The sequence below is a fragment of the Typopeltis vanoorti genome, chromosome 18 (genome assembly GCF_054136105.1).
Source record: "Typopeltis vanoorti isolate ZY-2024b chromosome 18, IOZ_Tvanoo_1.0, whole genome shotgun sequence".
NCBI classification, from domain to species: Eukaryota; Metazoa; Arthropoda; class Arachnida; order Uropygi; family Thelyphonidae; genus Typopeltis; species Typopeltis vanoorti.
In genome coordinates, this window is record NC_143566.1 from 64747050 (window position 1) to 64772355 (window position 25306).

General features: G+C 35.3%; 1 protein-coding gene across 1 annotated transcript in view; it reads left to right on the forward strand.

Moving 5' to 3' along the window:
• Zir (dedicator of cytokinesis) overlaps positions 1–25306 on the forward strand; it is a 667641-nt gene that overhangs the window by 374353 nt on the left and 267982 nt on the right. Inside the window, exons 28-29 of the mRNA XM_090407837.1 lie at positions 1748–1844; positions 11123–11219. Of these exons, the coding sequence (XP_090263963.1) occupies positions 1748–1844; positions 11123–11219 (194 nt within the window). The remainder of the gene's footprint in view (positions 1–1747; positions 1845–11122; positions 11220–25306) is intronic.

Below are 25306 nucleotides of genomic sequence, written 5' to 3' on the forward strand. Positions count from 1 at the left end.
AAAATATATTTCTTTCAGGAAGTCTGTTTATGTATAAATGATACTAAGGTCCAGTTACTGTGGAATCAAATATCTGAAACTTTTATATGTCGTCAGTGGCATATAAAAGTTTTATTTGTTTTATCCTGACTATAATTCTCACTATAGTAAATGCCGCTGCAACATATTCACTCACTATAACACTTACACTGAAAAATTCTAACCACTCTCCATAAGTTCAATGTTCTGCTAAAGAAATTCATTATAGCAAACTATCACCTATAACAAACTTATTTTTATAGTTGTTTCACTATAGTGAGATTTGATTCTGCTTATTATGAGAGTTATCCTTTCTTTCATCATTATGAAAATTTTAATGGCTTTCTTTTTTATCTTGATCATCACTAGCTAATATGATTTCTGTAATTTAGAAACATTTCTGTTGCCTTTTTTTTAATAAAATTTTTATATATTTTTGATTATTCTTAGTTTTCTTTTTTTATTGTATTAATGATTTTCTTCTCCTTCATCCCATGGTTCACAAAGAACCATATTAGGAAATATTCCTCACAGAAATCTTCCGTTCAGTCCTTGATTGACACTTTGCTTTCAGCTCTGTAAGTGAAGCTCCAATCCAATTGTTATATTATCCATCCAGTTTATTCTAGGTGTACCTCTTTTTCGAGTTCCCAGAATAAGTCCTTCAAGAACCTGCATTGGTATCAAATGACAAGATCTTGCCATTTGATATGCTGATATGACCAAGCCACATAAGTTGTTTCCTTCAAATCTTAGTTATGATGTTATCTCTTTTACCAGCAAAAGAACTAATTCCTTGTCTTACTTCAAAATTTGTGATGTGATCAGTGTATGGTATCCTTAGGAGTCATCTGTAGCACCTCAAATGCCCAAACTTCTTTTCATCTTCCTTTAGGAGGGTCCAAGTTTCTCTTCCATATGGAAGTACTGAATTGACTAGTGTGTCAATAAGGCATCATCTGTTTGTAAATGTGAGATTGTTATCTATCCATAATGGTTTCAGTTTTTTGGAGTACTGTTATTGCAGGATATTAGAACAAAACAGGATATTAGGATGAAAATTGCTTTTGCAATTTTTGTCCTAATATCCTGTCTTGATCTTTCATCTTTATTAAAGATATTGCTTAGGTATTTAAACTAATCAACTTCTTCTATGGGTGCATCCTTAAAATTCACATGATAACACAAGAAGGGGATGAATAAAATTTATTAAAATGCCATATATTTTGATTTGAAAATTACAGATCATCATTAGTGGCATTAGTTAATAGAATACAAGTTAGAACTAGAACAGAGGACAAATTTAAAACATTGAGAACTGCATGATGTTATACAAAAAACATAACAAACGGATTACTAAGGAAACATAGTATTATTAGTTGTTAATTGATAATTAAACCTAAGGAAACAGTAATATCAATTATTAATTGTTAATTAAGTAATTAATATCTAATAATATTAATTTTCCTCAGTTTTTGCTTTGTGCTGTTTTATATATAACATCCAGCTCTCAATGTTTTAAATTTGTCCACCACTAGTTCTACCTTGTATTCTATTAACTAATGCTACTGATGATGAGCTGTAATGTTCAGATTGGAATATATGGCTTTTTAATAAATTTTATTTGTCTTCTGTTATTATGTGAATTTTAAGAAATTCTTTTTTTTTATACTTTGAAATGATGTTATTATATTTAAGCCATTTGCAGCTTTTTCATTTTCTTTACAAGAACGCAATCCACCTTCACCAAGTCCATATGCTGGAGATAAGCTCAGGTGGAGAAAAGATCAAATGCAATGGCGACACAGTACAGAACAAGCAGAAAGGTAAGCTTTTCTCAAATGTATGATAATTTTCTTAAAACAGCAGTAGGAGTATTGAAATTAATGCTGTGAGTGATATCTGTACAGAGAGATAAAATACAGCCATATAGAATATTACTGGAAAGAAATGTTGAAATATAAAATGTTACTCAACCTACAAAAATTCTTCGTCCATAATACTCATTTGTCAATTAGAAAATAAGTTGGGATAAGAAGAAAGAAAAATATTTAACCCCCCAACTGGCCAGGACGTATATATACATCCAGATAAATCTGGATATGATTCTGTAACACCTATTGAATAACATGGATAAGAAGTGCAAGTTGGTCTCACTATTTCATCCACCTCTGCCAGTAGAGAGGTTAAATTAGAAATTCTTTTCAAAGAGAAGAATCAGAAGAAAATAAAAAAGTGGTTTTTAATATTTTTTAATAATGTTCAGGCCTTTTCTTCAATTATTGTTAATCCTGGAGCTACATGGAAATAATTTTAAGAAATCCAAAATCATTTATAAACATTATTAACTTTAACACATACTATTTGGATTACAAGACCATAGGTTTTAATACATATGTATATAAAAACGTCAACTAGTTTTTCTAGCTGTAACTGACTAGCTTTGTCAAGATGAGAAGGTAAAAAAACTACTAGTAAATGCAAAAACAACAACAAAGGAATGCAGAAACAGTTAACAACCGTTAGACAAAATTGGAAAAGTTCGCGTGACATGATATGCATGAAGCATGAGGAGTTGGTCATTTTTACAAAGTCGCGTTACATAATTTTTGGTGAAATTTAGTTCCACTAAACTTAAAGAGTTAATCAGATTTTTCTACATGTCCTTTAATATAACCCCTTGGTTATGATTAAGGTTACATCCTGTTTGTAGGACTACTGCAGCTTTTTTAAAAGTTCAACAACTATAATCCTCTTCTATATATGGCAGGAGCTGTTATCCCAATCTATTGCATGGTATGAAGTTGAGAAATGATGTGCCAAACTTGAGGTGTCTGTTCTGTTGCGATTGACATCTCCTACATGTTCCTTCTTTCTAATTTCTAGGCTTCTCGAAGTTTGGCCTATGTAGGAGAGTCCACACGTTCATGGTATGTTATAAACACTCGCATATTTGAAGAAAGCTACATTGTCTTTAGTGGATCATAAAAACTGTCTAGTGGTACTCGTCTGTTTAAAAACAATCTGATGTTATAAGGCTTCATTATTCTAGCTATTTTTGTGGAGACTGAGCCAACATAGGGTAAGACAATGGATGAAACGTACTGAGTTGCTATACGTTGTTGTTGGAGGTTGTTACTGTAGAGAATTTTATTGATTATGTTTTGAGGATAACCATTCTGTGATAGAGATTTAGATATAACGGAAAGTTCTGTATGTACGACTTCTTCTTCTCTGAACTATATTTTGAGCTCTGTTTCTTAGCATATGTATAATGCTGCATTTCTGTATATGGTGATGATTAGAAGAATAATGGAGATACCATCCAGTATCTGTGGGTTTTCTATATATATCGTAAGCTTGATATGTTCATTCTCTTTTCTTTTAACTAGTATATCTAAAAAGGGTAGTTAATGATTGTTTTCCAATTCTATTGTAAATTTGATTTTATGATGGAAAGAGTTAATTTTTTGGAGGAACTCATGTAAGCAGTCTACTTTGTCCTTCCAGATAATGAACACACCGTCGACATATCTCCACCAAACTGATGGGCTTTGGGTTTATTTTAGCTAGAATGTCATTTTCCAATTTCTCCATGAACAAGTCCACACATGGTGGTGACAGGGGGAGCTGCCCATGGCTAAGCCTTCTAATTGTTGATAAGCTATATTGTTAACTTTGAAGAAATTGGACTTGAGACAGTAATGGAATAGTTGTGAGATATCACTTGGAAAAAGCTCTTTTATAATCTCCATGACTTCCTCAACTGGTTCGTTAGTAAACAAAGAGGTAACATCAAGACTTGCCAAAATGTCTGTGTTAGATAAATTGACATTTTTAAGTTTCTCAACAAAGTGTTGAGAATTTTTTATATAAGAATCCGATTTTCTGATTTGTTCTTTTAATAGGTTTGCGAGATGTTTGGCTAGTAGATATGTTGGGGAGAATCTATCATCTGCGATTGGGCGGAGTGGAACGTCATCTTTGTGTACTTTGGGTGCACCATAAAGGCGAGGTGTTATAGGATGTAAAAATTTTAGTTTCTTTTTAACTCCTGAGGCCGTCCATATTGCGAATCAGAAGATTGGTCTCATTGTGGTTCTTCATGGTTGGATCCTTATCTTTTATATGTGGACTGATCAGATAGTAAAGTGTTTATCTTCCTAACATAATCTTTGGTGTTCATAATGACTGTGGAGTTCCCTTTATCTGCTTTAGTCACTATTATGTCCTTGTTTCTTTTTAAGTTCCAAATTGCCTTCCTATCTGACATTACATTTACATTAGCCAGGCGCTATCAGCCCGGAGGGACTTTAGGCCTCAAGCACCACATGTCACCACTGGGCACGGTCCTCTGCAACTGTCCGCCACGTTCTAGTCTCCAGCCCGACAGCCTGCAGGTCTTCCTTCTCCTGATCCGCCCATCTCCTTCTCGGTCTCCCTGGTGGCCTCTCTGATCAGGATCAGGCCTCCCACACTTGTCTCACAGTCCTTTCGGGGCCCATATGGTACAGGTGCCCCAGCCACTGAAGACGCTGGGCTTGCAGCTCCATCAAGACGTCTGCCGAGTTGTATAAAGAGTGTATGGCAGCATTGGACCACCTCCTCCAGACTCTGTCTGCCATTACCCCTCCATAGATACATCGTAGCATCTTGTTCTCGAATACTCTCAGGTGATCGGCTTGTCTCGTCGTGAGAGTCCAGGCTTCAGCACCGTAGAGGAGAACAGGCCTGATCAAAGTCGTGTATAGTCCCACCTTTGTAGTCCAAGACAGCAAGGGCGAGGCAAAAAGGGGATGCACCTGATAATAGGCCATATTCACAGCATTTACCTGACATCAGCCTCAACTTTGTTGTCTTCAGTCACAAAAGAACCGAAGTACCTAAATACCTTCACCCTCTCAAACTGTGCAGCTCCCTCTGGATCTTGAGCAGCATGGCGACTCATAAAAAAGTATTTTGTCTTCTCGGCGTTTATCTTCAGGCCAACTTCTTCTGCAGCTTCTTCAATAGCAGTAACCAATGCCACTGCGTCGTCCCGTTGATGCACCATGACGTTCAGGTCATCTGCATAGCCAAGAATCCTAACTTGCACCCCAATGTCGACTCCACCTGCCACTTGCTGTGTGTTTCCAGTTACTTTTTCCAACACTAGATTGAAGAGAATCAGAGAAACCCCATCACCCTGCTTTACACCGGTCTGTACTTGAAATGGGTCCGACAGGTCACCTTCTGCTTTCACTCTTGCTCTCGAACCAGCTACACACACCTGCACCATTTTTCAGAGTTTTCGAGGAATTCCCAGCTCTTCTAACACCTGCCATATTTTTGGGTGTATTATTGAGTTATAGGCTTTAGAAAAGTCTATGAAAATATTATGAACTTCCCGGTTATATTCCCAGCACTTTTCAAAAACTTGGTGTAGTGTGAAGAGTTGGTCTATTGTAGAACGGTTCTTCCTGAAGCCTGTCAAGTCACCAAGGCACTCTTCTGCATATGGTGTGAGGCGCATTAGCATGATGTTAGACATCACCTTGTAGCCAGTCGACAGCAGTGAGATGCCCCTATAGTTGCTGCATTGAGCCTTATCTCCTTTTCTTATATACTGGGGTGATCAGTGACTCCTTCCACTCATCCGGCAGTTGTTCTTCTCACCAGATCATCAAGATGAGCTGGTGCAGCTGCTCCAGCAGGACGTTCCCACCATTCTTCAGGAGTTCCACTGGTATGTAGTCCACTCCTGGAGCCTTATTATTTTTCAGAATGCAGATAGCAGTAATCTCACTAAATGTCGGCTCTTCAATAAATGGTTCAGCAGTTTGATAAGGAGTATAATCCTTCGATATTGACATTCCAGCATTGACATTCAGCAAGTTTGCGAAATATCTATGCCACCGAGTGAGAGCATCTTTTGAATTTGTTAATAGATTTCCACTCTCATCTCTTATGGTTGCCTCTTGTGTCTGAGCACCTCGCTTGGCTTTGATTATCCGGTACACCCTATTTCTCTCTATTCTAGCCACTTTCTCATTAAGATACTTCCGCATTTCCCTGTGTAGACATGTATTCATTACTCTTCTCACCCTCTCATATGCAGCTTTCTTCCTGCTATCCACTAGGTAGTTCAATAGTGCTTCCCTTCGTTTCGCTACAGCTTCTTCACACTCTCTATTAAATCATGCTTTTCTCCTCCTCTTTCTCTTTCCCACAGTTCTCAAGGCAGATAATGCGAGCGTATTTTTGATGGTGTCCCACATTCCATTCGGATCATCCTCTTCCTCCTGTAACTCCCCAAAACAATTCTGCAACTCTTAACTGGAAAGCCCACTTGCCTTCCACTGTTTTCAACATGTCCAGGTCCCATGCCGATCATATGGTAGGACACACGGGCTTCTGAACCTCAGTTCTATGCCTGAAATCGTAGGCTACCAGATAGTGGTCGCTGTCTCCATCTGCTCCTCTGAAACTTCTCACATCCCAGATGGAGCTGTGGTGACATCGATACACTAGTACATGGTCTATTTGGTTAACTGTTCTACCGTCTGGCGATCTCCAGGTCTGCTTGTGGACGTCTTTATGCACAAACATAGTGCTCTTTACAAAGCATCCTGCAGCGGCGGCAAAACTCGCAAGTCGGATCCCGTTATCATTGCGCTCCTCATGTAGGCTCTCACTACCCACGAAAAGGTGCCACACACGCTCTCTGCCCAGCTTCACGTTGAAATCTCTTATTACTAGCTTGATGTCATAGGACGGTAGATTAGCACAAGTATGCTCAAGCACTTCGTAAAAACAGTCTTTAGCTTCTTCCGAGCTCTCTTCAGTAGGCACATAACAGTTCACAATAGACACATTTTGAAAACGTCCCTTAACTCTAATAGTATGCAGTCAATTGTTCACAGGTTTAGAATCTAAAATATTACACAAAAATTTATCACTAACTAAAAACGCAGTTCCGAGGACTCCTCGTTTTCTGTCGTCACCACTATAGTATAGCGTATACCCCTGATTGCGGGTCGAGCCATGTCCCGGCCATCGCACCTCTTGTACAGCACAAAGTCCAATTTTATACTGTCGTAAGGCATGTGTCATATTAAAAAGAGCTCCTTCTTTCACCAAACTACGTATATTCCAGGTCCCAAAATGATTAATAATCATTGTCGCAAAGGCGTCCGAATTCCGAGGCTTCTGTGGTGCTTGTTTCGTAACCAGTTGTGTTTCCTATCTGAGGGAGTGGTATTCTGTTTTAGTGGTTTAGCTGTAGAGAGGATGATAGTACTTTGTAATCTAATTTCATTGGCTATTGTCTCTGGGAGTGGATAAAGACCTTTCTCAGTGTTACATATGAAGTCCATATAAAGTTTTTGGGATGTGGTTAGGAGCAATGGAAATGTTAAAACTCTTTTTTAGAATTTTGGATACTTGTTTAGAAAGGTTGTAATCCGACAGGTTAAAAATAACTTTATCATCCAGGAGACTGGGTTTAGAAATGTATTTTTTCTTTTGGAGATCCTCAAATATTTTTATTTGAGCTATTAAAAGTAGATAAAATTGTTTTATTACACACCAGAACTCTGGATGGAACACATCGTTTCAATAAAGCTGTCAACAATGATATTGTGTATTTTTCCCCTCCATGTGAGGCACTTGTTTGTGGTGAAAGGGACCTCCCAGTCATGGTATTGTCCCTTTTTCATTCTTTTTTTTTTCTTTGCGTTTCTTCATGTATTCTTCGCTCAACTTCTCCTGATTCTTTTTCACTATCCTATTTTCCAGAATTCCATCATGCGAAATCCAGTGCCTTGCTGCTTCATTTCCCATGCGGTGCAACCTGTGAACATCATCCAGCAAAGGGGATCCTGGAAATCTTGACTACTTTGGCCTCTGCTTCAGCAAGATGGGCAGTCCTGAATTGCCTGGCCAGGATCAGTCAGCTAGTGGGCTTACCTGCAAGGGTTAAAGGTGTTGCAGTAAGTCTCCTTCCCCATAGTCCAGAATAAACTTGACATTCCACTCCCAAGTGCAGTTGTTGCTTACCAGATAGTGGGTGGTCAGCTCTGGCTGAACCAAGTATTGATACCATTGATACACCTTTCAATAACCGAAGTAAGAAACAAAAGACATCTGATACCAGTACAGATGTACCAGTTTTTTCTAATCATCCGTGCAACAGGTGAAAAGCAAATAGGGGAAATGTCACCCTTCTTCATTCAAAAGGATCTAGAAGGCCCAGCAGGTTCTTCGAAAACAGTCAAGAAACTACATTCTGGTGATGTCCTTGTAGAAACAATATGTCAAGATTCAAAAAAATTACTCAGAGCTACATTAATGGGTGGAATACGAATAACAGTTACACCCCCATAAAACTCTGAAGGAAATAAAATTTGCCCTACAAATAGTTTTATATCTAAAGAATATGAATATATTGTAAGAGATCTTTCCATTCATTCAACAGGATATGAATGAATCACACTTCCAGATAAGTTGCATCGGATTGTGTTCCTCATGTAACTATCCTTTTTTTTTTTCCTCATCACCAAGAATAGAATGTACCCCGTGGTCTTTTTCAAGAGTTTCTAGCAGTCCTTCTCAAATTTCTTAACCATGTAATTTAAATTATTATAAATGAACAGGCTATTCAGTAAAAATTAGAAGTATATTGCATGTACTCTATCCAGTTTAACCCATCTTGCAATTCCAGACTAGCAGATCATTCTCTGGCTACATACGATGCAATAAAATGCAAACAAATGATATATTACACCATAGTTACTTCAGATTTAATGTTTGCTTAAAAACATTCTGTAAGATAATGCAGTATCATGCAATTCTAAAGGCAGCATTTTCTGTAGACTTGCATTTCTCTACAGCCATCCCATTATTGTCTATATAACTGAACAAATTTTGTATTGCTCTTTAACAGTTTCTATAAGTCAGTCTTAGTGCTAATATTGCACTAAGACTGTTACACAAGATAATTAGCACTATCTTGCCAGAGCATAAATAAAAATAATCTTTTAATACTTGCTTATATTACACTAGTAATGAATCAAGAAAAATTGAAGGTCTACACATAGACTAGTCTGGCTATTGGTCCTTTGCAGTCTTGTGTTCAGAGATTTCTTTAAAAATACAGATGTCAAAAATTTTATTACATTTAACTAAAAATTATATTCTTCCTTTCATTATAGTAAAAATTAACAAAAATTTGCACCTGAAATGTCTTTATGGCTATGTTACTCATATATAAAGAATGGTTGGCATCACATCATGTTGTTCTTTGTATCCATTACTACACAGCCAGCCAGCACACTCCATTCTCAGACATACTGTGCGTTATAGTAAAGGAAGTGATATGGTGTGATAAGGGACTACCCAGATTAGTTTTAACCTTTATTGAGATCTCATCAATTGATGCTACATTATTATTATTATTTGTCACCTCCAGGGAGTCCAAAGACTCATCAAGGGAGGGCATCTACTCTGCAACTCTGCTTCCACCACTCACAATCCACCAACTGACCGCAACTACACCAACGCCATCTACTGCCGACCACCCCACTAGTATTTCCACAGACAATCACAAACATCCATGCCCATGGCAGGATTTGAAACCACAGCCTCTTGACTGGAGAGTGGACATGCCAACCACTCGGCTTTTAAACTGTTGAGAGGTAGTTACAGAGTTGACACTGGAGAGTTCTTTTATTTGGTGGAACAGGAGAAAGGAGCAAGTACAAGGAGCCATCCCTGGAAGTTCCGAAAGGAAGTTGTGAGCAACAGGATAAAGAGTGATTTCTTTGCATGGAGGATGGTTGAACCATGAAATGCATTGTCTGATTAAGTGGTGAGAGCACAAATAGTCAGTGAGTTTAAAGAGTGGTGTGATGGACTGTGTTTTCTAGGGTGGGCCTCCCACAATGAGTCTCGTGACTCCATGGAGTCCTGAATCATCATAATAATAATTGATTCAATAATTAGACTGGGATATATTGGTCAAAGATTTTAATAATATATTAAGCCAACTAGTTTCACCAACTTGACTGTTTGCTTCGTCTGGGCATACATAAGGTGATAAAAAACGGCTTAAAACAGGTCAAGAAAGAAACATAAACGAATACTAAACATTATACAAATTCAAAAGACGTGTTACATCAAATGCATGGAGCATGTGTGATATCAGACATTGTTATGCAAGTGTGTAATTTGCAGCAAAGTTGAATTCTGGTGTGCTAAGTGATCTTATGAGGGTCTTCCCTATGTCAGCAAGGATTATCCCTTGGTTCCTATTGAGGCTGCCTTTTGAATGGATTACCACAGTAGCTTCTTTGAAGTTTCTGTTACAAAAATCTTCCTCTAAATATGGCATAGAACTGTTGTGTCTTATTCAGTGTTGTGATTGGTATTTGTGAAATGAAGGGCTAACCCGAAATTATCTTTTCTGTTATTATTAACATCTCCAATGTGTTCCTTTTTTCTTATTTCCAAACTTCTGGAAGTTTGTCCTATATAATTTAAACCACATGAACAAGGGATGTTGTAACATTTGGAAATATTGCAAATTAGATTTCTCATTTTTTAAAAAAAAGAAGATGCTAACATGTTCATGGATTTAAATAAGACTTCTCTCGATATGACTATTTACAAAAGTTTAATTTAAAATTTTGTTTAAATAAATAAATAAAAAATTGCCAACAATGCATGTTGGAAGTGTTAAAAAAGTGAATACCAACAGGATTGGATTATACTGTCATTAGCAAAATTGTGAATTGTAGTTGAGATCTGTGAGAGTTTGTTTATGTATAAGAGAGGGGAGGAAATAACAGAGCCCTAAGGAATACCTGCATTAGTAGTTCAATTTAAAGAGAAAACACCATCCACCAGTGAATGACCAAAGAGAGAGAGAAAAAAAAAAACTTGGTTACCCAATAACAAATGGTGAAAAGCAAATGACCATAAGATAGCAATTGGCTGAGCACGGTGTACTACTACTCACAACTTCTTACTTGAATAGTTTTTATTCTGAAATCTGATTGTAAAATATGTTATTTTTTTTATCTTTTACTTCTTTTATATAATACCAAAAATTTATTTTTAATAATAGACCGAAAGCTGAAATTGAAACAGAGGCTCATATAGAAGGAAATTTATCCACAGAAGTCAACATGATACTTTTAGATATTCTGGAACTTGTTGTTCAGGTAAGTTCTAGTATTTTTATGAGAGAAAATAGTTTTGTACAGTACTATACAGTGACTAGTAATTCTCTGTGACACTTGATTCATATATCTTTAAGTATCTGTTTGCTGTACACAGTTTCAACTAACCAAACTTCAGCATTAATTATGGCCACAGTACATAATGTGGTGTAGATAGCGTTTTTCCTCTATTGTATAGAGGAAAATGCAGAGGCTAGAAAGAAAGAGAGAAATTGTAGAAAACTGTCATGGAGCACCAAGCAAAAATGTTTACTTTTGTGTAATATTTGATTAATATCTCATGCATTTCAGTGAAATTCTTTGATTATGATAGCTGGACCTGACAAGCTTCTTAGATTGTTAGTTGTTATTTTGTGTGTGTGTGTGTGTGTGTGTGTGTGTGTGTGTGTGTGTGTGTGTGTGTGTGTGTGTGTGTGTGTGTGTGTGTGTGTGTGTGTGTGTGCATGCGCACCTACATGCTTGCATGCACATCTCTAATTTGTATCTTATAATGCATGAGGACAAAGTGATGATGAGAGTGAGGTTGTTACTTTGGGCAAACTACCCAAGATTTGGGAAACATCAAGTATTAGACTTTGTACCCACCAGCCTAGGCTAGCCAACAGCACCCATAGAGTTTGTCTCTTGTAAGCTTGTTTTTATGTGTATTATTACAATTCTGTATTGTATCAAGGAAGATGTCTCTCTGACAGAGTTGAAATAAATAGTTACACTTTTGTTTAATTATTTCTTTGTGCTGTATTCATTCTATTAGATATGAGCAGTGATAAAATCCAAGACCCTCAATCCCCATATACTATCTCTTGTTTGCAGTCTGAGTTTTTCCTAATCATCATCCTGCATATTTCCTGGCTTAGCTGATTCTGAAAGTAACTTCTCACTTTTGAAGCAGAGTATTTTTAGAGTAATAGTTTTCATCCATTTTATTGATTGTAGGATCAAGCATATAATTTACCATTCCACTTTTCTCTATTGATTCATAATTATATAATTTTAGTATCGCTCTCTCTCTGCAGATTGTCCACTCTCCATAAGGGAGTTTATAAGTAGTTTGTAATTGGTATTTATGTATATTTATTTTGACAAATACCCCTAATATAATTGTTCTTAAGCTGTGAGTTTTGATCCCTCTAGTCACAGCAAACACAGCAAACATTGATAAACATGAGTAAATTAAATATTTATTATAGAACTATTGAAATTATACACCACAACATTTCATTCTATATTTCTGTAGTTTATTGCAGAAATAAACATAGCCGAATATTATGATGACATGATGCTAGAGTATAAAGAAATCTCTATTAACTTAACTAGTACTGTCAGGGGTCACTAATAATTTTATCCTATGAAAAGAGGTTACAGATAAAAAAAAGTTTAAGAACATGTGGCCTGATATAAGGTTCTGCTATTGTTTAGAATTATGTTATCTGTTATTATGTAGACAATTTAATAAATATGTTATTTTTCTGTGATTATACTTATTATTAATGATACTGTTTAAAATAATGTTACTTGAACAAATAATTTTAAATAGCTCACTCTTATGCTCATTAGAGAAAAGCTGATACTAACAGACTGTTACCTCTAAGTTGTGTGAATGCATGCATTGGCCAAAAAGGGAGTGCAATTGTGGGCACAAAATTTTTCCTTTCAGAATTTCTAATTTAGAATCACTAATTTTTGAATGCACTATTAAAACAAATTATATGGTAAATCATTTATCATATCATTTATCTTATCATTTATCATATAATTTGTTTTAATAATGCATTCAAAAATTAGTGATTCTAAATTAGAAATTCTGAAAGGAAAAATGGATTTATGCAAATTTTTGCAGGGCTCTCAATTTTGCAAGTTATAGCTAGACAAAAAAAATGGCAACATTAATTATGATGTTACATCAATGGTTTTAGTTTGTTAAACATCAACGGTTGAAATTAAAGCACAAAAGAACTAAAAATTTGGTTAAATTTGAGTGGTTGAATAAATTTATTGAAATGATAATGCTCCCATTGCCATCAAATTAAGAGTTTGTGGCTTGTGACTTTCGTGAGCACAAGCTACTGCACACAGTGAGTCTAAAACTGGAAACTTGTGCATAAAATGTTTTTCATGCATATGTAGGCCAAAAAATTAGGGGGAATATTGCTAACAGATATCTGAATATTAACTCTTCTATCATGCACAAACAAATGGCATAGTAAACCATCCATCATAATAAACCGAGGAGAATATAGATATTTTCCTCAGGTTTGCGATACATAACCATTCCTGTAGATACGTGCTGCTTTCCGTTCTCTTCTGCCAGGAATCGGGGCAGAGATTCCCCTCCCGGTCTGGAACCGTACCTTCCCTCACGAAGTCCACACACCGAAGAAAAAGAACTAGATGGCCTCGTGGGGGGGGGGGGTCCTAACCCTTTTATCACCTCACCCTGTTGGCACCTTCCATAACCTTCTCCCCCCGCAAAAGCATAGACAGCGCTCAATGTGATGTCTTTTGGTGGTGGTTTTCTTCCTTTTTTGCTTATTTATCGTGTGCCGTGTGCACACGATATGCTTGCTGCAACTTCTTTTAATCCTGTGCTTTGGCCTTGGATTAAGCCCTAATTCTCACTAACAAAATGTGAGTCATTTAGCCATGCTTTGTCTATCTAAATTTTAGGAATATTGTACTATTTCAATTATACATTGACATTCTTTTCCTAGAAAATTCACAGCCAATTCAACTAGCTCAAGTATTCTATTTATATAATGGGATAACAATCTTGTCTTTTACATTTTCACAAATATTTTCTCTTTGCTTAAAATATCCTAATTTTGTTCACATATATAATTTACACACTTTGATGCAAGCAATTTTCTTTTATATGGTCATTGCTTGTTAAATTATGAAGGAATAAATTCTCTTAAGAACTTTATTAATCACAATTTAACACATGTTGCTTAATAGTGTAGTGTATAGTATTGGATTGTATAATAGTGTATGATAATCAAGATTTAGATAGGCTAGGAAAAGTAGCCATAACTAATTATTTGTTTCAAATGTATATGCATTTTTTAGTTAGAATAAATGACTTATAAACAAAACGCTGATCTGATACTTGTCAATGCACTATCTCCAAAAAATTTACAAACCTGTATGCTAGTTGCAAATTGTCATGACTGATCTAAGTGTTGAGTAAGATAATGAGAAATTTCTGTTAAATTAAGAGCCCCTGCATTACCGTTATTCCACATTTCACTCCCTCAGTTGAAAAACAAATAATTTCGTCAGACTGAAGAGCATAAGGGACTGAATAAGTCATAGACATATGACTGGCGGCAATCGGAATTAAAACGGCCATACGTACAATAAATATTAAGGCAAGCAGAAAACGGGGGGAACATCAATTCGGCATAAGTAAAATGAAATATAAAGGTAAAAACTTTAGCGCTATGTAGTACATAGATTATTTGTAATATATATATTATTTGTAATAAATTATTTGTATTTGATATTATTTTTATATTTGATATTATATTATTATTTTATATATATTATTATTATGTGTTATTTGATATTATATATTATTTGTAATATAGTATAACTATATTACAAATAATAAAAATAGCAAAAGTAAAATTATAAAATTTTACAGTACTACCTTCTTCAGAAGAATTACAAAAAATTAACTCTACAGAGGTTGCGGTTGAAAAAATTGCAACGTAGGTCGCGTGTATCTGAGGTATACATTCATTACTAGTATGTGCTAAAATGATGGTTTATTTATTTTCAGTTACAATCTAGAAATTATTGAACAAAGAAACAAAGGAAAAAAAAAAAAACAACTAAACCAATACTATACTGATATTGGAGTTTGTGGTATCTCTCAGATACAATTTACTATCAAATATCACTTTCACTTTTGCATTCTACTCTTATCATTCTCATCATTGGACTCAAGTAACATTCGCTGAATCTCTTCAACATCTGATGGATTATCCAATCGATATATTTTTCCAACCATTTTCAATGGTAAATAAAAAAAATCCTAAACCAGTACTATACTGACATCGGAGTTCGTGGTATCTCTCGGATACAATTTACTTTCAAATATCGCAAACCTTTACATAATGCATGTTAAACCAAACTTACAGCATAAAACAGTGCTGAATATCACTTGTAACATATGCACACGCAGCTAGTCATGATCTCCAAGCTATACACTGAATATGTGTAAGAATATTTATATTAAACAATTCGCATGTATCTGTCAGATCAGCACGACCTCTGCAGGGTTAAGTAAGATGCCAAAAAAAAAAGCGAAATGTTAACTGCATTTGAGCTAACAGTATTGGAATTAGTGGTTAAATGGTTTAACAGTGAATAATGGTAAAATCATATTCAAGTAGAAATGTAATGCTTAAGGCATAATCTACATCGTATCTAAGATCTACATGATTGAGAATTTTGATCAGTGAGGACCAGATTTGATGTAAATAATTTCCTAAAGAAATTACATCATACAACTTTGTGATAAGATTAGAGAAAGGAAAATCTAGCAGTGTTATGCATACCAAAGAATGTTCATTCAAATGAAAAACCTACCAAATGATAATAATGCTTAGAGTTTATTGGGCTACTCGAACCTGACATGGTACTTCCACAACAGGAATGGCAGTATGATCAAAGGCCTCATCAACTGTTCCAAAGAAATCACTAAACATCTTATTTCCATTACTTCAAAAATGTGTGGAGTCCTAAAAAATTGGCACACCTTTCAAGCTCAATGTGAATGATAGAGACTACTGATTCCTCTAATCTCTTCAGTTGTCTAATAAAGGTTAGTAGCTTCAAATATAGAGAAAACAGATTCCTGAAAAGTGGGTTACAGTTAAATAAATAAATAAAAATAAAGAGCCAATTGTTAATAAAATTATTATGCTTTCTAGCTAGCCTATAAGTCTGATAGTTGCAGAGTTGCAAATGCCTCAGTGTCTCTTCCAGATGGGTCAGTAGACCTGAAAAAAAAAGAAGAGTCAGGTGGAATTCTAGACATAAGTTACTAAGGAAACTTGTATCATTATTTGAGTAACTCAATTGCAGGAAATCAAGCCTTCAGTCTAAAGACTCAAAAATGTCAAAGTGCTTTTCAGAATAAGGGAGCAGTAGAAACTATAGATTAATGAAATATCATGTAGCAAGAAAACTTTGAGCCAGAGAAGATTAAAAAAAAATAAAATAAATAAATAGACTCAAGATTTGATGTCCACTAGCATGGAATATCAGACCACATAAATGAATGTGATTTCTTCTGTTACAAAAGCAGCATATTCATTTATGTGCTCTGATATTCCTTGCTGATGGACACCAAATCTTGAGTCTACTTATTTATTTTTTTAATAAATAAATAAATGAAATAAATATTTAATTATTAATTAAATTAATTATTTAATAAATAAATAAAAAATAATGTAATTTTATGATTAAGGTGTGCTATGATTATTATAATTGGAACCTGGGCTCCAGTGAAAACACTTCAGAAAGCATCCAAAGAAGTGGGAATCTGAAAAGGTGATGTTTCATCCTGATAATATGCACACATCCATATCTCAACATCTCCAGTTTTTAGCCAAAATTACTAGGTATGTAATTTTGGCTAAAAACCTCTACAATTAATAGATTTGACTGCATGCAATTTTTTCCTTGGCTCAAAAAAAAAAAAAAAAAGTTTTAAAAGATTACAGATTTGATGACAGGCAGTTGTACTGCATAGGAAGTACTTAGTTTGTAGTTTGCATGCAACTAAACCCTGACTCCTAAGTATCTTATTTTGTGTGTAATAAGGTCAGTTTAGATACTTTTTTGAATGGGTCTCATCTGCTACTCAAAAAGTATATGTAAGATGTGAGAAACAATAATACATCATATATATATATATATATATATATATATATTTAAACTGAATAAACATCCATTTGGCTTTTTATCAGTATGAGTGTTTGATGTGGTGCTCTTCTTTAATAATAAGTAGTATACTTTACTGTATATTTTGTTCCTTTGGATTTAATAGTCAAAAATTTATTAAATAAGCTGGCCTGATTGGCCAAGTGGTAAACATATTTGCAATCCACCCAACCAAGCTGCAGTTTGAAGCCTATTGTGGGTATGTTTTGACCTCCCCCAGTGCTGAAATTGGTTAACACACGGTACTTATAAGACAATACTTCTGAGTTATGCCAAGGTTGTGAGTTCATGCCTCACCTGGGGAAAATCATTATTTAAGTTTGGCATCCTGGATGGCTCAGTCAGTAGAACATTAGGCTTTTAACCTAAAGGTCCTGGATTTGAGTGCCTGTTCAGGTGATTACTTTTTAACAGCCTGTGTAGCTCAATGAAAGTAGAAAGCAGCACATGCATTCCATGGCACTAAACTACCCAAAGAATGGCAAACTAAGTTTAATTCCAGTCCCAGAGTAGAGGAACTTTTTCTCATCCTTTTCTTTTAGTTAGTCCTGAGGGGGTGGAAAGAGGGGAAAATAGTTCCATTGCATAAAGGAGGCTCCAAGACTGATGTAGAAAATTACCGACACTGATCAATATATCAGGAGTTGTTGTCAAAGTATTGGAGAAGTTGCTCAAGATCAAAATATGGGAATGGATGGATATATGGAAATGGAATACTGTATGAAGCAGGGGGGGGGGGCAACATGGTTTTGTGAAGGATAGTAACTCACTCACATTTTGTAATACAGTGACAGCTGAGCTGGATAAAGGTAATGGTTTTACAGTGATACTGCTGTAATTTGCAAACGCCTTTGACAGGATACCACTGTACGAGAGAATGCACGAGAATTTGGAATTCTAATTAGTAAACTGCAGTACATGGTGATGGATAAAAGGTTGGTGAGGTGGATAACAGGGTGATTAATGGAGAGATATCAGAGAGCAGTTTATTCAGGAGTAGAGTCCAAAAGAAAGCCTGTGACTAGTGACATGCTGCAAGGTTCTGTTCTTGGACTACTACTGTTTAATTTATACATTAACAATATAGGAAACGATCTGAGTAACTCGCTCAGTTCAGTTGTTTGCCAATGATGCAAAGTTAGGTAGAGCAATAGTTAATACAGATGACGTTAAAATTTTGCAAGATGATTTGGATAGACGCAGTCTGGGCAAAGGAGAATGGATGTCAGTTTACTGTGGCAAAGTGTAAGGTTTTGCCCCAAAATGTTATGCATTTTGGGGCAAAAAGATTACCAGTTCTATACCACATTGGTGAAACTGTACTCCAGGAAATTTAACAAGCCAGAGATTTGGCAGTGTTATTGAATACTGAGTTAAAGTTTATGGGGCACATAGCAAAAGTGACTAAAACAGCTAATCAGATTACTTGTTTACAGAATAATACTCTGATGAGCAGTGACAAGCAGGTTATTATTCCTCTTTATTGAGCCTTGATAAGACCCCATCTTGATTACTGGGCGAAGATCTAGTCACCTGAGTTTCTTGATCATGAGAAGAGGTGGAAAGAGGTGAGTGACCAAGATGGTAGCAGGTCTATGGAATGAACCTTATGAGAACAGGTTGAAGATTTGTGGATTATAGAAACTGGTTGATAGGCAGAAAAGGGATGATATAATTGAGACATGCAGATTACTGAAGGGATTTTACAAGATTAATTCAGAAGAAATTTTCAGAACAGGTCTGGTAGTAAGAGATCTAGGGACCATCCTTTGTGAGTAAGAGTGTAGTTAGTAAGTGTGTTAGAACTAGGTTTTTGCTTGGAGAGAGTGGTGAATGAGTGGAGCAGGTTGCCAGAGTCTGTTGTGGGTGCCATGACTGTGAATGAGTTCAAAGCAAAGTATAATAAATACTGCCCAAATGTTGGATAGTGCTCAACATGATGTTTAGGGTCTCCCTCAATGAGTTTAAGAACTCCTTGGAGTAGCCCATAATAATAGTAATACTTACTTACTTACTGTCCTCTTCCATCTGGAATGGGCTGAGTTTTCCTTGTTTCCACAACCTCCAGGAGTCTCGGTTTCGTGCATGGCTCGTGAGCTGTCTATATGTTTGTAATTTAGAGTTGATCTTTATTGATGTTATCCATTTAGTTCTTGGTCTTTCTTTTTTCTTTTAATCTTGTATACAGAGCAAGGTTGGGTAGCTTTTTTGATGGCATTCTCTCGACATGTCCATACCATTGAAGTTGTCTTCTTTTGATCTTTTCTATTAATGAGTCTGTATGTTTTAGATCTTGTCTTACAGTTTCATTTGTTTTCTTTTCTGTCCATTTTGTTTTATTTATTTTTCTGAGAAATTTCATCTCAAAAGCCTCCAGTTTTCATATCTCTGTCTTCTTGAGCATCCAAGTTTCTGAAGCATATAGTACAGTGTGTATTATAATTGCATTATATAATTTTTATTTTTAGTGGTTTGGCGATTTTATTATTTTTCCAAATTTTATCTAGCTTATTAAATGATGACCATGCAGTCGATATTCTATATTTCATAGTGGTCATGGTATCTAAGTGTTCTGTTATTACTGTTCCTAAATAGTTGAATTGTTTTACCTGTTCAATTGTTGATCCATTCAAAGAGAAGTTTACTTTTTCTTCGTTTTTTTTCCAATTATCAAGATTTTTGTATTGTCTGTATTTATGGTCATGCTGTATTCTTTAGCCATATTGTTTTCTTTGGTTATTAGGTTCACCATTTTTTCTTTTGTGTCTGCTATTATTACAATGTCATCTGCATATTTTATATTAGTAAGGTTATAACCATTTAGGTTGACCCCTTTTTCTCCTTCCAAGGCTTGATTAATCATATCCTCTAAGTAGATGTTAAAAAGATATGGGGAGATGGGACATCCTTGGGTTACTCCTTTACTGACATTTATTTTATCTATTGTTATACTGTTGAATTTAATTATTGCTTCTGTGAGACTATAATATTTTTCTAAGAAGTCTAGGGTATCTTCATTGATTTGTTTCTGTTTTAATATTTTTAATAAAGTTACTCTGTTTATTGAGTCGAATGCCTGTTTAAAATCTATAAAACAGTAAAAGCTATTTTTGATATGTTTCCAGTATAATTCTGCTGGTCTTTGTATTATGAAGATCTGATCCAATGTGGAGTGATTCTTTCTGAAGCCTGCCTGTTCTTCGCTAAGAATGATCTCATATGTGCTCTTTATTCTGTTCTGTAATACTCTAGTAAATATTTTGTAAGCATGGCTGAGTAATGTGATTGGTCTGTAATTTTTACAATTTTTTTTTTATCACCTTTCTTGTTAATTGGTATGATAATTCCTGTTCTCCAATCTTCTGGTATTTCTCCTGATTTAATAATTTTGTTGAAAAGTGTGATAAGGAATTTTAAAGTTGTTGGTTTTCATTCTTTCCAGAGTTCTGATGGAATTTGGTCTATCTCTCTTGCTTTCTCAGATTTCATTTGCTTTAGAGCATTCTCCAATTCCGATGAAAGGATCATTAAGGCATCCTGTCTTGAGTTAGTGTGTGACTTTGTTATTAAGTAGTTATTGCTTTCATTCATAAAGATTTCGTGGTAGTGTTCCATCCATATTGCTTTTATCGGATTTGGATTTCCTGTTTTAATAATATATATAATAATAAATAATAATAATTATTATTATGGAATGACTTCTAATAGGACTATATTGATCAAGTACATATAAGAAACAACTATGTTACCAACTAGTTTCACCAACTATGGCTGTCGGCATCTTCAGGGTGCATAACTGTTGTAAGGCACTAAAAAGTTAAAAACTGTTACAAACTATAATCATCCGATTCCAATTATATTAGACAAAGAACAGAGCGTGTACAATACATGCATACAGCGTGCATAATCTCACTTGTTGTTATTTAGGAACGTTCTGTAGTTGGCACTGTAATTCAGTTCTGGTGAGTTAAGAGATCTAATAGTCCTTGGTTCCTGTTAAGGTTTTGTATAGAGCAGGCAACTGCTGTGGCTTCTTTAATAATTCGGGAGCGGAAGTCCTCCCCTATGTAAGGAATTGTGCTTCTATCCCACTCTATGATATGGTTCGTTCTTGAGAAATGAAAAGCTAACCCCGATTTTTATTCTCTGTTATTATTGATGTCACCATTGTGTTCTTTTTGCCTAATTAATTTCAAGGCTCCTTGAAGTCTGGCCGATGTAATTCAAGTTACACGAGCAGGATATATTGTAAACTCCAGCATATTTGAAGAAAGGATGGCTATCTTTTAGAGATCTTAAGAATTGCCTAATCATTTCTGTAGGTTTAAATGCCACTCTTATTTTACGTGGTCTAAGGAGTCTTGCAATCTTATTCGAAACTGTCCCTAAGTATGGAATGGCGATGGTAGAAATATAGCGTACGTCATCTCATTGTCTTTATGGCGAGTCAGAGGAAAGTATCTTGTGGACAAGTCTTCAAAGAAATCCATTCATGGTAAGGTTGTTAGATATCAGGGATAGTTCTTCCTGGAGGTCTTGTTGATCTGTTGTAAGGAAAGAGGCTCGGTTCTTCAGCATGTGTACAATGCTAAGTTTCTGAGAAATGTGGTGGGAGGAAGTGAAATGTAAATAACGTCCTGTATTGGTAGGTTTGCGGTAAACTGAGAGGTTGACACCACCGTTCGTTAGCTTCTTAATTAAAGTGTCCAGAAATGGTAATTGGATCTTTTTCAAGTTCTAGAATGAATTTGATTGTGTGATGTAAAGAGTTGATCTTGTTTAGAAAGTCTAACAGGTCCTTTTTTGTGTTGTTCCAAACAATAAAGATATCATCCACGTATCTCCACCATACTGTGGGTTTAGGCTCTACTTGAGATAAGATTTTACTTTCAAAATCCTCCATAAAGAGATCAGCACAAGATGGAGAGAGAGAGAGGGGGGGGGGGGCTACCCATTGCAAGGCCAGTCAATTGCTGATATATTGCTTTTTTCTATATTACAAATGATATCCACTTAAGGACATGATCAGGTGTTATCGCAAAATTGAAATCTTTTTTAAGTGTACTGATCTCTGGTTTTGTTAATACGAGATCCGATAAATTAAAAATTACTTTGTTATCTGGTAAAGAAGGTTTTGACTTTAAACGTTTTGTATAAAGATCGTTGAATTTTTTTTTTTTGATTTCGTTTGCTTGTTGTAAAGGCTTTATCACAGCTAATATTGACCATTCTCCAAAAGTGACCATATATCTTGGTCTAGAGTACTAGAGATATCGTCATAAATCTGATAACATTCTAAATCTATTTGGCTTAAAAGAAATCTGGTATGCTGTATCTGTTCATGTAGAAAGGCCAAAGATGTTTTAAAATAAATATGTTTTGCTCGTCTTGAATGGAATTGTTCTTTTAAAAATAGAAACTTTGAGGAATAATCTTGTTGTTCCAACATCTCTTCAAAAAAGTGAGATGATTTAATAGTTTGGCCTTTTTGCATTTAAGGAGTTCAAAACGGTGTACTTTTTGTTTGGTTTCCCCATGGATTCTATTCATGTTAAAAAACGTTTAATTTTCTTGACCGCAAAAGCTATGGAATGACTTCTAATGGAACTATAATGATCGAGTACATATAAGAAACAACTATGTTATACCAACTAGTTTCACCAACTAAGGCTGTCGGCATCTTCGGGGTACATAACTGATGTAAGGCACTAAAAAGTTAAAAACTGTTACAAACTATAATCAACCAATTCCAATTATATCAGACAAAGAACAGAGCATGTACAATACATGTATAGATCTTTATACAAAACGTTTTAAGTCAAAACCTTCTCTACCAGATAACAAAGTTATTTTTAATTTATCGGATCACGTGTTAACAAAACCAGAGATCAGTATACTTAATAAAGGTTTCAATTTTGCGATAACACCTGATCATGTCCTTAAAGTGAATATCATTTGTAATATAGAAAAGGCAGTCTTGTCGTTACCGGAACCCATAGCTAATGATATTAGATTAAAAAGTAGTATCATCCTCTCATCTTCCAGAACTCCTAAAAAAAAACATCACTCCTCTGGAAAAAAGAACATTGTATAGTTTGTAGTTTGAAGAAAATGAAAGACTTTGTCATATTAAAGGCAGATAAGGGAAATTCTGCAGTGATTTTAAACACCAGTGATTATGAAGATAAGATTAACAGCTTACTATCAGTAAACTGTTAATCTTACTATCAGTAAGCTGTTACTAAAGAATCACAATGACTCCAATGATTTAATACGTCACATGGTGAACTGGCCTATAGACTTAAAACGAAGATTGAAATCTATGCATCCACTAACACCAAGACTATATGGTGCTCCTAAAGTACACAAAAATGGAATACCACTACGCCCAATTGTAGATGGAATCAATTCATCCACTTATCTGTTATCTAAACACCTGGCAGGCCTCCTCAAACCACACGTCCATAATTCAGATAGTTATATATGAAATTCGCAACATTTTGTAGAGAAACTGAACAACATCTCAATCTCCAATATGGATCTACTCGCCAGCCTGGATGTTATATCTCTATTCACTGACATCCCTGTGGAGGAAGTCATCAACATTTTAGGAAGTTTGCTCCCACAAGATATTACTTCTCTGTTTCGTCATTGTTTAACATCAAACTTTTTCATATGGAATAAAACCATATATCAGCAATTGACTGGCCTTGCAATGGGTAGCCCTCTCTCTCCATTTTGTGCTGATCTCTTTACGGAGGATTTTGAAAGTAAAATCTTAACTCAAACAGACCCTAAACCCACAGTATGGTGGAGATACATGGACGATATCTTTATTGTTTGGAACAACACAAAAAAGGACCTGTTAGACTTTCTAAGCAAGATCAACTCTTTACACCACACAATGAAATTCACTCTAGAACTTGAAAAAGACCCAATTACCATTTCTGGACACTTTAATTAAGAAGCTAATGAATGGTGGTATCAACCTCTCAGTTTACCACAAACCTACCAATACAGGATGTTATTTACATTTCACTTCCTCCCACCACATTTCTCAGAAACTTAGCATTGTACACATGCTGAAGAACTGAGCCTCTCTCCTTACAACAGATCAACAAGACCTCTAGGAAGAACTATCCCTGATATCTAACAACCTTACCATGAATGGATTTCCTCAAAGACTCGTCAACAAGATACTTTTCTCTGACTCGCCATAAAGACAATGAGATGACATATGTTATATTTCTACCATTGCCATTCCATGCTTAGGGACAGTTTCGAATAAGATTGCAAGACTCCATAGACCACATAAAATAAGAGTGGCATTTAAACCTACAGAAATGATTAGGCAATTCTTAAGATCTCCAAATGATAGCCATCATTTCTTCAAATATGCTGGAGTTTACAACATACGCTGTTTGTGTGGCTTGAATTACATCGGCCAGACTTGAAGGAATCTTGAAATTAGGCAAAAAGAACACATTGATGACATCAATAATAACAGAGAAGAAAAATCGGGGTTAGCTTTTCATTTCTCAAGAACAAACCATATCATAAAGTGGGATAGAAGCACAATTCCTTACATAGGGGAGGACTTCCGCTCCCGAATTATTAAAGAAGCTACAGCAGTTGCCTGCTGTATACAAACCTTAACAGGAACCAGGGAGTAATCTTGCCCCTGATCTGGAAGACCCTTATTAGATCTCTTAACTCACCAGAACTGAATTACGGTGCCAACTATAGAATGTTCCTAAATAACAACAAGTGAGATCCTGCACACTCTATGCATGTATTGTACGTGCTCTGTTCTTTGTCTAATTTTGGAATCAGTTGATTATAGTTTGTAATAGTTTTTAATTTTTTAGTGCCTTACATCAGTTATGTACCCTGAAGATGCCGACAGCCTTAATTGGTATAACATAGTTGTTTCTTATATGTACTTGATCAATATAGTCATATTTGAAGTCATTCCATAGCTTTTGTGGTCAAGAAAATTAAATGTTTTTTAATAATAATAATTATTATTATTACACACACATGCAGCACACACGAAAAACCATCAGTTAGTGATAGTAGAGAAAAGGTAGACTATTTTTATTTTATTTTTTTCAGTA